This window comes from Scyliorhinus torazame, chromosome 14 (assembly GCF_047496885.1).
Source record: "Scyliorhinus torazame isolate Kashiwa2021f chromosome 14, sScyTor2.1, whole genome shotgun sequence".
In the NCBI taxonomy this organism is placed as follows: Eukaryota; Metazoa; Chordata; class Chondrichthyes; order Carcharhiniformes; family Scyliorhinidae; genus Scyliorhinus; species Scyliorhinus torazame.
This window is the reverse complement of record NC_092720.1, coordinates 19,375,902-19,391,350: the sequence shown is the minus strand read 5'-3', so window position 1 is coordinate 19,391,350 and position 15,449 is coordinate 19,375,902. Positions and strand designations below refer to the sequence as shown.

At 50.7% G+C, this 15,449-nt stretch overlaps 1 protein-coding gene across 3 annotated transcripts in view; it reads left to right on the top strand.

Moving 5' to 3' along the window:
- LOC140389564 (neprilysin-like) overlaps positions 1-15,449 on the top strand; it is a 284,568-nt gene that overhangs the window by 216,909 nt on the left and 52,210 nt on the right. For all 3 annotated transcript variants that reach the window (XM_072473793.1, XM_072473795.1, XM_072473794.1), the window contains exons 13-14: positions 2,662-2,790; positions 11,045-11,143. In XM_072473793.1, coding sequence (XP_072329894.1) covers positions 2,662-2,790; positions 11,045-11,143 — 228 coding nt within the window. The remainder of the gene's footprint in view (positions 1-2,661; positions 2,791-11,044; positions 11,144-15,449) is intronic.

Here is a 15,449-nt window from a genome sequence, read left to right as displayed (position 1 = left end):
GTAGTATGGGCTGAGGTTAGAAACATGAAAGGAGAGGTCACCCTGTTGGGAGTCTTCTATAGGCCTCCAAATAGTTCTAGGGATGTAGAGGAAAGGATGGCGAGGATGATCCTGGATAAAAGCGAAAGTAACAGGGTAGTTATTATGGGAGACTTTAACTTCCCAAATATTGACTGGGAAAGATATAGTTCGAGTACATTAGATGGGTCGTTTTTTGTACAGTGTGTGCAGGAGGGTTTCCTGACACAATATGTTGACAGGCCAACAAGAGGCGAGGCCACGTTGGATTTGGTTTTGGATAATGAACCAGGCCAGGTGTTGGATTTGGAGGTAGGAGAGCACTTTGGGGACAGTGACCACAATTCGGTGACGTTTACGTTAATGATGGAAAGGGATAAGTATACACCGCAGGGCAAGAGTTATAGCTGGGGGAAGGGCAATTATGATGCCATTAGACGTGACTTGGGGGGGATAAGGTGGAGAAGTAGGCTGCAAGTGTTGGGCACACTGGATAAGTGGAGCTTGTTCAAGGATCAGCTACTGCGTGTCCTTGATAAGTATGTACCGGTAAGGCAGGGAGGAAGGCGTCGAGTGAGGGAACCGTGGTTTACCAAAGAAGTGGAATCTCTTGTTAAGAGGAAGAAGGAGGCCTATGTGAAGATGAGGTGTGAAGTTTCAGTTGGGGCGATGGATAGTTACAAGGTAGCGAGGAAGGATCTAACGAGAGAGCTAAGACGAGCAAGGAGGGGACATGAGAAGTATTTGGCAGGTAGGATCGAGGAAAACCCAAAAGCTTTCTATAGGTATGTCAGGAATAAGCAAATGACTAGGGAAAGAGTAGGATCAGTCAAGGACAGGGATGGGAAGTTGTGTGTGGAGTCTGAAGAGATAGGCGAGATACTAAATGAATATTTTTCGTCAGTATTCACTCAGGAAAAAGATAATGTTGTGGAGGAGAATGCTGAGACCCAGGCTAATAGAATAGATGGCATTGAGGTACGTAGGGAAGAGGTGTTGGCAATTCTGGACAGGCTGAAAATAGATAAGTCCCCGGGTCCTGATGGGGTTTATCCTAGGATTCTCTGGGAGGCCAGGGAAGAGATTGCTGGACCTTTGGCTTTGATTTTTATGTCATCATTGGCTACAGGAATAGTGCCAGAGGACTGGAGGACAGCAAATGTGGTCCCTTTGTTCAAAAAGGGGAGCAGATGCAACCCCGGCAACTATAGACCGGTGAGCCTCACGTCTGTAGTGGGTAAAGTCTTGGAGGGGATTATAAGAGACAAGATTTATAATCATCTAGATAGGAATAATATGATCAGGGATAGTCAGCATGGCTTTGTGAAGGGTAGGTCATGCCTCACAAACCTTATCGAGTTCTTTGAGAAGGTGACTGAACAGGTAGACGAGGTTAGAGCAGTTGATGTGTATATGGATTTCAGCAAAGCGATTGATAAGGTTCCCCACGGAAGGCTATTGCAGAAAATACGGAGGCTGGGGATTGAGGGTGATTTAGAGATGTGGATCAGAAATTGGCTAGCTGAAAGAAGACAGAGGGTGGTGGTTGATGGGAAATGTTCAGAATGGAGTTCAGTTACAAGTGGAGTACCACAAGGATCTGTTCTGGGGCCGTTGCTGTTTGTCATTTTTATCAATGACCTAGAGGAAGGCGCAGAAGGGTGGGTGAGTAAATTTGCAGACGATACTAAAGTCGGTGGTGTTGTCGATAGTGTGGAAGGATGTAGCAGGTTACAGAGGGATATAGATAAGCTGCAGAGCTGGGCTGAGAGGTGGCAAATGGAGTTTAATGTAGAGAAGTGTGAGGTGATTCACTTTGGAAGGAATAACAGGAATGCGGAATATTTGGCTAATGGTAAAGTTCTTGGAAGTGTGGATGAGCAGAGGGATCTAGGTGTCCATGTACATAGATCCCTGAAAGTTGCCACCCAGGTTGATAGGGTTGTGAAGAAGGCCTATGGAGTGTTGGCCTTTATTGGTAGAGGGATTGAGTTCCGGAGTCAGGAGGTCATGTTGCAGCTGTACAGAACTCTGGTACGGCCACATTTGGAGTATTGCGTACAGTTCTGGTCACCGCATTATAGGAAGGACGTGGAGGCTTTGGAGCGGGTGCAGAGGAGATTTACCAGGATGTTGCCTGGTATGGAGGGAAAATCTTATGAGGAAAGGCTGATGGACTTGAGGTTGTTTTCGTTGGAGAGAAGAAGGTTAAGAGGAGACTTAATAGAGGCATACAAAATGATCAGGGGGTTAGATCGGGTGGACAGTGAGAGCCTTCTCCCACGGATGGAAATGGCTGGCACGAGGGGACATAGCTTTAAACTGAGGGGTAATAGATATAGGACAGAGGTCAGAGGTAGGTTCTTTACGCAAAGAGTAGTGAGGCCATGGAATGCCCTACCTGCTACAGTAGTGAACTCGCCAACATTGAGGGCATTTAAAAGTTTATTGGATAAACATATGGATGATAATGGCATAGTGTAGGTTAGATGGCTTTTGTTTTGGTGCAACATCGTGGGCCGAAGGGCCTGTACTGCGCTGTATCGTTCTATGTTCTATGTTCATACCTCAGTCCCAGTCCATCAGCTTTTCAAATGTGAATCTTTCACTCACGTTTCTCTTATTTCATTTTGATTCACATAGGCACTTTATGGCACAACATCGGAGAATGCAGTCTGGAGAAAGTGTGCAAATTATGTCAACAGCAACCTGGATAAAGCTGTTGGACGACTGTACGTAGATGATGCTTTTGCTGGGGAGAGCAAACAAAAGGTAAGTCCGTCACTCAGAACACTTTTAAAGAGATTAGCGCTCTTTTACACTTGTACAAAGTTGAGGGATTGCCAACTGGGAATGGCAACAGCTTCCAACTTTAAGAACAGTAAGTTGGCATTGAGCGAATCGAACCACAAAATTCTGACAGTGCAGAAGTTGGGCATTGAGCCTGCATCGATCTCATGAAAGAACGCTCTGTAGCCCCACCGAACCTGCACAACCTTGGACACTAAGGGGCAATTTATCATGGCCAATCCACCTGACCTGGACTGTGGGAGGAAACTGGAGGACCCGGAGCAAAACCCACGCAGACAAGGGGAGAATGTGCAGACTCCACACAGTCAAGGCCGGAATTGAACCCGGGTCCCTGGTACTGTGAAGCAGCAGTGCTAAGCACTGTGCCACCGTGACAGCCGGCGAATAGCCATGAATTTATTGAAGGATGGAGCAGGCTTGAGGGGGCCTGTGCCAGAGAGAGGATATAAATTAATGCAAATGGATCTTAATGACCATGGGTGTTAATGAGCCATTTGCATCCATTTAGTAAGCCCGGCACCCTATTCTCTGGCCCTCCGTGATTCTCCAGGCCCCAGGACCGGACATCACGTGGACGTGGATCACAGGTGCTCTCCGCATCCGTGCGCCTGTTGTGGTGGATCTCGCGGTGGGACAAGGGGGCAACTCTGTCAGGGTGTTGCATCCGAAGTCCTTCCGAGGACCAACCTCCCCACCCACAATGCTTAACCAGCCCACCCCTTCTCTACCAAACCCCCTGCGCCCCCCCCCCCCCAGGTTCACCTTTAATAGGGCGAACCCCGCAGCCCCAGGGACCCTTTAATAGGAAACCCCCCCCCCCAGGTAACTCTGTAATAGGGAGACCACCCCTCCCCCAGGGACCTCTGTACTAGGAAGCCACCTCTCCAGGGGCCCCTGTAATAGAAAGACCCCCACCCAGGGACCCTAGAATAGGGAGAAGCCCCACAAGGACCCATGTGTAATGGGGAGACCCCCCCAGATACCACTGCAATAGGGAGACCCCCAGGCACCCGTGTAATAGGAAGACACAACCCCAGCTGGCCCTGTAATAGGGAGACCGTCAGGGCCTCCTATAATAAGGAGACCCTCACCAGGGATCCCTGTAATATGGAGACTACCCCAGGGACCCCTATAATATGGAGACTGCCCCAGGGACCCCTGTAATAGGGAGACCCCCCCCCCCAGGAACCCGCTGACTAAAGGGACCCCCCACAGGGAGCCCCTGAGGAAAGGGAGCCCCCACAGGGACCCGCTGACTAAGGGGGCCCCACCTAGGGACCCCCTGATTAAAGAGATCCCCAACAGGATCCACCTGACTAAAGGGACCCACAGAGGGACCTGCTGACTGAAGGGAGCCCCCCGGAAAAGAGATCCCAATCTGGAAGCTAGAGAGCAGTCCAGACAGGGGAAGTGAAAAAAGTTATAGTTGCAACACTTACCTGGAAGCTCCACATGACCATTCCTGAAGGAAAACAGCTGTGACCTGCGTCTAGACCCCTCAGATCCATTAGCTGCAGGCCATTCATAACTTTCAAGCAGTGGGCTTTGATTGACAGCTTCCACAAACCATCTGCAGCTTTGATTCATTCGTCTCCTCTCATGGATCATTGATTCTAAGTGCTGAAACCCAAATGTCTACAAACATTGACCATATCATGTAAGTGCATTCCAAGCATCAAGTGTATTACACTCACTTGATGTGGTTGATGTTTGTAAGCATTGAGATTTGAAGCACTTAGAGTCACTCATCCATGAAGGGAGATGACTGAATCAAGGCTGCAGCTGGTTTGTGAAAGCTGTCAATCACAGCCCACTAGTAGAAGGTTATGAATGGCTTGCAGCTAATGGATCTGAGGGATTTAAAAACAGGTCGCAGCTGTCCTCCTTCGTGGAATGGACACGTGGAGCCTCCACATAAGTGTTACAGCTGTAATATTTTTCACTGCCCCTTCTGGACTGCTCTCTAACTTCCAAACAGGGGTCTCTTTTCTGGAGGTTGGGGGGAGGAGGGGTCTATGGGGGGGTTTGTCTAGTCAGGGGGTCTCTGTGGGGGATTCCTCTAGGTAGGGAATTCCCTGTAGGGAATCCCTGTGGGGGGGGGTTCACGGATCACGGGGGGAGGAGGTTTCCCTATTAAGGTAGTACCTTGATGAGACACCCTATTAAGGGGGGCCCTGGGGGATCTCTCGATTAAGGGGCTCCCTGGGGGGGTATCCCAATTAAAGGGGTCGCTGAGGTGGGGGAAGGATGTGTGGGGAGAGTCTGGAAGAAGAGGTGCGCAGATAATGCATTGTGGGGGGGGAAAGAGTGGTCCTCAGTTGGACTTTGGGGGCAACTATCCTAAGGAGTTACCCTCTTGGCCCACCATGAGGTCCACCACATCAGTGCCATGCTGGTAGGAACCAGCGCGAACCACTCCGGCGTCAACAGCCCCCAAAAGTGCAAAATACTCCGCACTTCCAGGGGCTAGGTGGGCGCCGGAGGGGTTGGCGCCGCGCCAGCCGGTGGCGAAGGGACTGCGCGAGTTCGTGCATGCACCAAAGGGCCGGTGTGATCTCGCACATGCGCGGACCCGCCGGCGTGTTTCGCCGCATGCGTGGGGGGTTCTCTTCTCTGCACCGGCCATGGTGGAGCCCTACAGGAGCCAGCGCGGAAGGAAGGAGTGCCCCCATGGCACAGGCCCGCCCGCAGGTTGGTGGGCCCCCATCGCGGGCCAGACCACTGTGGGGCCCCCCCCCGGTGTCGGATCTCCCCACGCCCCCCCCCCCCCCCCCCGATGACCGCCCCCACCCACTTCCCTGCCAGGTCCCTCCGTGTGGGGCCATGTCTAACCCACACTGGTGAGACTGGCCAAAAACGGACGGCCGCTCAGCCCACCGGGGCCCGGAGAATCGCCGTGGGGGCCGAGGTCCCCGACCGGTGTGGTTGAACCCTGCCCAAAAAACGGCGCCGGAGAATACGGCAGCCGGCGGCGGGGCGGGATTCGCGCCGCCACCCGGGGATTCTCCGACCCGGTGGGGGGTCGGAGAGTCCCACTGCAGAACTGAGCTGCACCCATGTGATTCCCAGACCAGGGGAGTGGAGAATCATGGAGGGCAGGACATTAGGGCGCAGGGCCTGCTAAATGGATGAAGGTGGGTCATGGAGACCCAATTCCATTCATTTACATCCTCCTGCCGCCCTGTCGTGAACTTTGATCCCCAAATTGGACGCCAATCCCAATTTTCTCCTGAGGTCCAATTCTCCGTCCCATCGGGCAAAGCACTTTGGGCTTCCCGGGATGGAGAATCCAGACGGAGAATCCAGTCCGCAAGGTTGCACGGCTATTGAATGGTGAGATTTTAAGAGCTGAACAATCTACACTTAACGAATTGCTGCTCCTTTCAAACGTGACCTCTTAATTTTATTCGACCATGGGATGTGAGCGTCGCTCGCTGAGCCAGCCCATGCCTGAGGGCAGTAAGAGTCAACCACATTGCTGTGGAGTTACAGGTAGACCCAGACCAGGTGAGGATGACAGATTTCCTTCCCTAAAAGAACTAAGGGGCTGGTTTAGCACAGTGGGCTAAACAGTGCAGGTGCAGTGCAGGTTCAATTCCTGAACGGGCACTGGAATGTGGCGACTAGGGGCTTTTCACAGTAACTTCATTGAAGCCCACTTGTGACAATATTATTATTATTGAAGGGGCATGAGTGAACCAGATGGGATTTTTACGTCATTAGACTTCTTTAATTCCAGATTTTTAAAAATTGAATTCAAATTTCACCATCTGCCCTGGAGCATTATCCTGGGTCTCTGGATCACTGGTCCAATAACAATACCAGCGCACCACTGCCTCCCCACAATTTATCTGCAAAGCGTATTGTCACAATGTTAACAATGAAAGCACAGTTCAACTGAGGACAAACGATAGTCTGTCTGTGTGAAATACTAAGGTACAAACAGTCCTTCGGGCAAAAAGATACTTTAAAATCTCGACATGGACATTGTCGGTATATCTAAAAGAAGAAAAAACAGGAACTGCCAAATTGATAATCAGTGGGATCTTCACAATAGCCCAAGACAATTGGTTAAAGCTTAACTATATTTTTTATTAAAATTATTAAAATACCTGTCTGTCAGTATACGGCGCGACATGGCATCAACAGAACACTTTGATCAAAGTACACCGAGGCACAAAACGTCATGCCCATCAGTTAAACTGTCTGCCAGTAGCACAATATTTCAAACCAATGTTCTCTCAGGTTTTTATCGACCAATGCTTTCCCCTTACTTTTAAACTAATGCATCTCTTTCGATCCAGTGTTTGTAACATAGCTTTGTTTAAGTTTCGCTCACTTGGCTAGACAGGTGGGTTGTGATGCAGAGCAAGACCAGCAGCGTGGGTTTGATTCCTGTACTGGCCGCTGCGGTTATTCATGAAGGCCCCTTGCCCCTCGCCTCAGGTGAAATCACCACCTGTCAGCTCTCCCCTTCAAAGGGGAAAGCAGCCTATGGCCATCTGGGACTACGCGGCTTTACCTTTACCGAGCTCAGTTGGCTGTCTGAGTCAGCATGTTGCGTGTGGGTTCAGGTCCTGCTCCAGAAGGTCTACTGGCCTGTTGCATTCCAAATTATATACATAGAAGATAGGAGCAGGAGGAGGCCTTTTGGCCCTTCGAGCCTGCTCTGCTATTTATCACGATCATGGCTGATCATTCAACTCAATAGCCTAATCCTGCTTTCTCCCCATAGCCTTTGATCCCATTCTCCCCAAGTGCTATATCCAGCCGCCTCTTGAATATATTCAATGTTTTAGTATCAACTACTTCCTGTGGCAAATGAAAACTCTTTGGGTGAAGAAATGTCTCCTTATCTCTGTCCGAAATGGTTTACCCTGAACCCTCAGACTGTGACCCCTGGTTCTGGACACACCCACCATTGGGAACATCTTCCCTGCATCTACCCTGTCTAGTCCTGTTAGAATTTTATAAGTCTCTATGAGATCCCCCCTCATTCTTCTGAACTCCAGCGAGAACAATCCCAACCTAATCAATCTCTCCTCCTATGACAGTCCCGCCATCCCTGGAATCAGTCTGGTAAACCTTCGCTGCACTCCCTCGAGAGAAGAACATCCTTCCTCAGAAAAGGAGACCATAACTGCACACAATATTCTAGGTGTGGTCTCACCAAGGCCCTGTATAATTGCAGCTACATATCCCTACTTCTCTCCTCGAAACCTCTCGCAATGAAGGCCAACATACCATTAGCCTTCTTTACCGCCTGCTGCACCTGCATGCTTACCTTCAGCGACTGGTGCACAAGGACACCCAGGTCCCGCTGCACACTCCCCTCTCCCAATTTACAACCATTCAGGTAGTAATCTGCCTTCCTGTTTTTGCTTCCAAAGTGAATAACCTCACACTTATCCAAATTATACTGCATCTGCCGTTTCAAACCAAGGTCCCATCTGTCCTCTCAGGTGGAGATAGAAAGGCTGTGGAGCCATGGAATAGAATCACAGAAGGTTTATGGCACAGAAAGAGCCCACTTGGCCTATCATGTCTGTGCAAGCTGAAAAATGAGGTTCCCAGCCAAATCCCACTTTCCAGCGCCTCGTCCGGACCCCTGCAGGTTTCAGCACTTGAGGTATCAATCCCGACACCTTCGAAATGATTTGAAGGTTTCTGGCTCCACTACTCTTCCAGGCAGCGAGTTCCAGATCCCTACTACACTCTTGGGGGCAAAAATGTTTCTTGACTTTCCCTCTAATCTTTCTCCCATTAATAATCTTTATTAGTGTCACGAGTAGGCTTACATTAACATTGCAATGAAGTTACTGTGAAAATCCCCTGGTCGCCACACTCTGGCGCCTGATCGAGTAGACTGAGGGAGAATTCAGAATGTCCAATTCATTTAACAGCATGTCTCTCGGGACTTGTGGGAAGCACCCGGAGGAAACCCACGCAGACATGGGGAGAACGTGCAAACTCCGCTCAGTGACCCAAGCCGGGAATCGAACCCGGGACCCTGGCGCTGTGAAGCAACAGTGCTAATCACTATGCTACCGTGCCGCCCATATTAATGCACGCTGGTCGCTGACCTCTCTGCGTTAAAAAATAGGTCATCCCACTCTGTCCAAGCGCCCTCAATAATTTTGTGCATCTCAACAAAACCTCCCCTCAGCCTCCTGTGTTTCAAGGAGAACAACCTCAGACTATCCAATCTCTCCTCATGGCTGCAATTTTCCAGTCCTGGCAGCATTCTTGTAAATCTCCTCTGTCCCCTCTCGACTGCAGTTCCACCTTTTCTGTAATGCAGTGACCAAGAACTGGACACATGACTCGCGTTGTGGACGAACTAATGTTTTCGACAGTTCCAGCATAACCTCCCTGCTCTTATATTCTATGCCTCACCTAATAGAGGAAAGGATCTCATCTGCCCTTTTAATCACTTTATGAACTTGACCTTAAGGGATCTGTGGACATACACTCCAAGAACCCTCACTCCCTCTACACCTCCTTTGGTGACCTTGTTGATGTTTGATGTCTATCTCACGATCAACATCACAAAATGCAGATTATATGGTTGTTATCACATTGATAATTGTGGGAGCTTGCTGTGCACAAATTGGCTGTTGCGTTTCCCACATTGCAATGTGTCTAACCTAATTGGAGCAAGTACGTCCATTCAAGTAGATTGTTTGATCTGTATCTTTAGTACATTTACCCACCTCCATTCCATAACTGAGGGGAGGCAGTGGCATAGTGGTATTGTTGCTGATCCAGAAATCTGGGGACCTGGGTTCAAATCCCACCATGGCAGGTGATAAAATTTGAATTCAATTTTTACAAAAAATCTGGAATTAAAATCTAATGATGACCATGCCTCGTTCACTAATCTGTTATCCTTACCTGGTCTGGCCGATATGTGACTCCAGACCCACAGCAATGTGATTGATTCCTAAATGCCCTCAGGGTTGGGCAATAAATGTTGGCCCAGACAGCAATGCCCACATCCCATGAAGGCATAAAAGCATTTTAGTGTCCTTGCCCGACAAATGTCAAGCATCTTGGTTTTTGAAAGTTTTAATTGATTCCCAACCTCACCAGCTTTTTCAAGGAAAGAGTTGTAAATTTCCACTATCCTTTGTGGGAAGAGGTGCTTCCTCACATGACCTTCTGAATAACCTAGTTCTAATTTAAGATGGTGTCCCCTTGTTTTGGGCTCTCCCACCATAGGAAATGGTTTCTCTCTATCTATCCTGCGTATCCTTTGTCACGCATTCCGGTGATTTCATGATGAGAAGATTGCAGCCTTCATTTTCTCCACAATCTCAGAAGTACGAGTTCCTGGCGAGAAAATGGACGAGAGAATTACGAATGCAAAGATTGGCATAACAGAAGCATTTGCTGGCAACCCAGCTCAAAGTCAAGGTGTCCCACATGATTTTCCATCTGCTCAGTCCTGCGTGTGCCTGGGGCACACTGTAAAATCTATCCTTGTGATATGAGCATTTTCTTGACCGCACTCGCATTCTGTTATCATGGGCTATTTGACTGTGCTGCACTTTAGGAGACCTAGAACATAGAACATTACAGCGCAGTACAGGCCCTTCGGCCCTCGATGTTGTGCCGACCTGTGAAACCACTCTAAAGCCCATCTACACTATTCCCTTATCGTCCATATGTCTATCCAATGACCATTTGATTGCCCTTAGTGTTGGCGAGTCCACTACTGTTGCAGGCAGGGCATTCCACGCCCTTACTACTCTCTGAGTAAAGAATCTACCTCTGACATCTGTCTTATATCTATCTCCCCTCAATTTAAAGCTATGTCCCCTCGTGCTAGACATCACCATCCAAGGAAAAAGGCTCTCACTGTCCACCCTATCCAATCCTCTGATCATCTTGTACGCCTCAATTAAGTCACCTCTTAACCTTCTTCTTTCTAACGAAAACCTATTCAATTAGTCCCACTCCTTTGATCTTTCCTCCACGAGTCATTTTCAAATCATTGTCCACTTCCATGTTGAAACTTACACCGGCCTTACAGGTGATGAATTTTTAAAAATCAATGTAAAAATCTGCCCAGCTTCCCCCTGCATTAAGCCTTTGTCGTCTTGTTTACAAACGGGAGGAAACGGTTTCTCCCTCATTACTCCATCATGTTTATTATTTCATTTGATGATGTTTAATGTTCCCATTTATCCTCACCTTCTACCCCTTCCTCCAGGTCGAAGAACTGATTGAGCAGATCCGTGAGGTTTTTGTACAGAATTTACACGCGCTCAACTGGATGGACCAGGAAACCAAAACGAAGGCGGAAGAGAAAGTACGAAGATGTAGCTATCTGTTCATCTGAGGTTTTCATTTTTTATTTTTCATTTATGGGATGTGACATCGCTGACAAGGCCAGTATATTTTACCCATCCCGATGCAGGATTTTGACCCAGTGATGATATGAGACCAGTGATACAGTTCCAAGTCAGGATGGTGTGTGAGCTGAAGGGAAACATGCAGGTAACGGCGGTGTTGCTATGTGCCTTATCCACCGAATGATAGAGGTTGCAAGTATGGGAAGTCCTTTTGAAGACGTGTTGACGAGTTGCTGCAGTGCATTTTCCGGGTGCTACACGCAGCAGCCATGATGCTGCAATGGATGTTTAAAGTGGTGGAAGGTGGGCCGATAAAGCAGGCTGACTGTGTCAAACTCCTTGAATGTTGTTGGTCGGGTACACAGAGAATGACCTTTCCCAAGGTGGGGGAAAGGCTAGGACAAGGGGGCATAAACCTAAGAACAAAAACAGGTCATTCAGGAGAGATGTTTGGAAATACTTCTCCAAGAAAAGTTTAAGAGCAATGTCGAACACTCTCCAACAGGGAAAAGCAGTAACGGCCAACCCGAGCGATAATTTTACACCTGAGATTGCCAGAACTTTGCTGGCCAAGGATATAAAAGGGAACAAAGACAGCTCGATGGAATTAGGAAGCAGATCAACACCAGCTGGTTGGCCAGCAGAACTGGTTCATAGGTTGAATGGCCTCCTGCTATTCCAAGATTTCCATCAAGACTTCCAGTTGGGAGATTGGAGGCCACAAACCCTGGGGTCATTTAAGTGCTGACTGGATATTCCGAGGGGAGGGCTGAAGATTTTTTTTTTGGTGTTAACGGGATAACACAGAATAAATAGCCATACTTATCCATATCCACTTCGGGGGCGTCATTCTCCGACCCCCCGCCGGGTCGGAGAATCGCCGGGGGCTGGCGTGAATCCCGCCCCCCGCCGGTTGCCAAAGTCTCCGGCACCGGAGATTCGGCGTGGGGCGGGAATCGCGCCGCGCCGGTTGGCGGGCCCCCCCGCTCGATTCTCCGGCCCGGATGGGCCGAAGTCCCGCCGATAAATTGCCTGTCCCGCCGGCGTGGTTTAAACCACCTTTTGAACGGCGGGACAAGACGGCGTGGGCGGGCTCCAGGGTCCTGGGGGGGCGCGGGGCGATCTGGCCCCGGGGGGTGCCCCCACGGTGGCCTGGCCCGTGATCGGGGCCCACCGATCCGCGGGCGGGCCTGTGCCGTGGGGGCACTCTCTCCCTTCCGCCTCCGCCACGGTCTCCACCATGGCGGAGGCGGAAGAGACTCCCTCCACTGCGCTTGCGTGGGAAACTGTCAGCGGCCGCTGACGCTCCCGCGCATGCGCCGCCCGGGGATGTCATTTCCGCACCAGCTGGCGGGGCAACAAAGGCCGTTTCCGCCAGCTGGCGGGGTGGAAATTCCTCCGGCGCCGGCCTAGCCCCTCAATGTTGGGGCTCGGCCCCCAAAGATGCGGAGCATTCCGCACCTTTGGGGCGGCGCGATGCCCGTCTGATTGGTGCCGTTTCGGGAGAATTTCGCCCCCGATGTTTATGAAAGGAAAAGGATCTTGGAGGCCATTGGAGCACCCCGATTGGTTAGGGACGGAGCTGGGTGGTGACCTGGCATCGTGGCAGTGCCAGGTTGGCACTGTCAAGGTGTCTAGGGCAGTGCCCAGGTGCCAGGTTGGTGGTGCCAAGGGGCAGGGCCTGAGGGAGGCTATGCCCATGAAAGGGAGGGTTATGAAAGTTGCGGGGTGAAGGGGGAGCATGAGAGGATGTCATGAAGGTTGGGGGTTGATGGAGGGGTCCTGAAAGGGGGGGTCTGAAAGGGGAGGTCCCTAAAGGTGGGTGCCCTCAGTGACCCCATAGCCAGGTAGGCGCACTTTGAGGGGGGGGATGCCCGATGTCCACAAGGATGGATGGGTGTGGAGCAGCGTCGCCCTCATGCCTTGGGTGGTGGTGGGGCGGGGGGAGGCTCACACTTAGATTTAGTGATGGGGAGAGGGTGTCCCTCGGGGATCGAGAAGTGGGGATGTTGTCTATGTCTATGGGGGGGGGGGGGGCGGGTGGTCACATTGTTCATGGGTTGGGTGGGGGGTGTGGGGGACACTCAAGCTCACTCTGAGATTGGGGCACCCTTGCAAAATAGCACCCCGATCTCTGAGGAGCCAGTCTGGCCAGTGAGTTTAGTTGCTCACTGCACAAAAAAAGTTTGAAGTGTGGGATTGACCAGTGAGATACTCCCCAAGCACCAAAAAGGATAATTGTGGGTGAATACAGATCTGGATCTCACTCAAAAAGCTGGCAGGAAACACCCTGCCAAACTGACCCAAAATGACACTTAGTGAGCGATCTAACAAATAAAAACCAGAGTCCATTCTGGCCAGCAGAGGGATACCCTGCTATCTCACGGCACTCTGTTCCGATTTCGGGCCCAGCAGGGAACACCCCCTTTTGAAGCTGCACTTAGCATCTTTTCATGCTCCTTCAATGCAGGAAGAGATCAGGACGCTATTTTTAAGTTGATTGGTAGAGGCGTTGTCATGGAGAATGCACCAGTTGTTTGTGATTGACAATGAATGCCAAGCATTGTTTGAAATTTTAAACCAGGTAGCTTGACTACACTTGCCCAAGGTATTGTCCCGAGGAATAAACCAGCGAATGGCTGTCATTTATTTTGTTTAGCTGAAACAGGCACAATGTGTGTGCATGTCTTCTCTGTCTGCAACTTGTCTCTGTTTATTAATCTTTGTCGCACCCAGTACACACACATACCGCACAGATGTTTGTTGGGGGAGGAGGGGGGTAGTCATCCTGATGTTTGTTGGAGGGGGGGAAATCGCACAAATGCTTGTAGGAGTGAAGGGGGAGCCATGCTGCCTGTTGGAGGGAGGGTCACCCCTATACACATAGCAGGGGGACAGCCCTAATGCTTGTTGAGGGGGGCACCACACTGATGCCTTTTGAAGAGGGGGATCAATCACCCTGATGCTTGTTGGAGGGGGGAGGTCACCCCGATGCTGTTTGTGGGGCTGTCACGCTGATGCTTTACGAGGGGGGGGGGGGGCAGGTCACCATGATGCTTGCTGAGCGGGGTTACCTCGATGCTTGTTGGGGGTGGGGGTGACTCCGATTCTTGTTGGGAGTGCCACCCCAATACTAGTTGGGGGAGGGGGCAGATTGCCCTGATGCTTATTGAGGGGGTTAATCTTCCTGATGCAAATTGGGGGTGTGGGGGGGGGGGGGGGTGCAGGACACCCTGATGCTTGTGGAGGGGGTGTCGCCCCGAAGCTTGTTGGAGGGGACGGGGGGGTCCGGATTGCTCTGATGCTTGTTGGAGGGGAGGGGAGGGGAGGGGGGTGTGGTGGGAGGGTGGAGGGTCGCCCTGATGCTTGTTGGAGGGTGGAGTCACCCTGATGCTTGTGGGCAGTGGGGGGTCATCCCAATGAGACTCTGACCGATTTTTCACCTTTTATCCATCTCAAGGGAATGCTTTCCTGATCCATGCTTAGCTTCCCGGTCTGACTCCGTTGTAATCCCACTTTGCACCCTTGGCATTCATCTGCTGGTATTTATAGACTGCCCAATCGTTTCCTTGCTGGCACAATTTCTCTTATTCCCTTTTCCTAATCCTCACAGGCAGCGAATGCACCTTGGGGCAGACTTTGTTCCTGTGCAAAACATTTTAAATGTATCTGTTAAAATCCTTCCATTTGGGTCAGTGATACATGAAATAAACGCGCGGTGATTTGCGTGCGTTTTCTTGCTACTTTTCCCTGTCTCTTCCATGCAGTGAAAGTACCTCGGGGCAGAGCTTGATCCTGAGCAAAACACTGAAAATGTTTGTGTTAAATTCCTTTCGTTCAGGCCAGACATGCACGAGAAAAACATGCAGTGAAATTGAACGCAAATGCTTTTGTTCTTCGAACAGGCTCACAGCACAGCGTCAGAAACTACCAGGGGTAGATAACCATCTGGGTGTAAAGCTAACAGTACATATTCGCTGTTCATGACAGAAAATAGAGCGCAGAGGAGATTTACTAGAATGATACCAGGAATCCGGGGCGGGATTCTCCCCTACCCGGCGGGGCAGGGGGTCCCGGCGGGATGGAGTGGCGGGAACCACTCCGGCTTCGGGCCGCCCCAAAGGTGCGGAATTGTCCACAACTTTAGGGGCCAAGCCCTCACCTTGAGGGGCTAGGCCCGCGCCGGAGTGGTTTCCCGTCCGGCGGCTGGCGGGAAAGGCCTTTGGCGCCACGCCAGCCGGCGCCAAAAGGTCTTCACCGGGT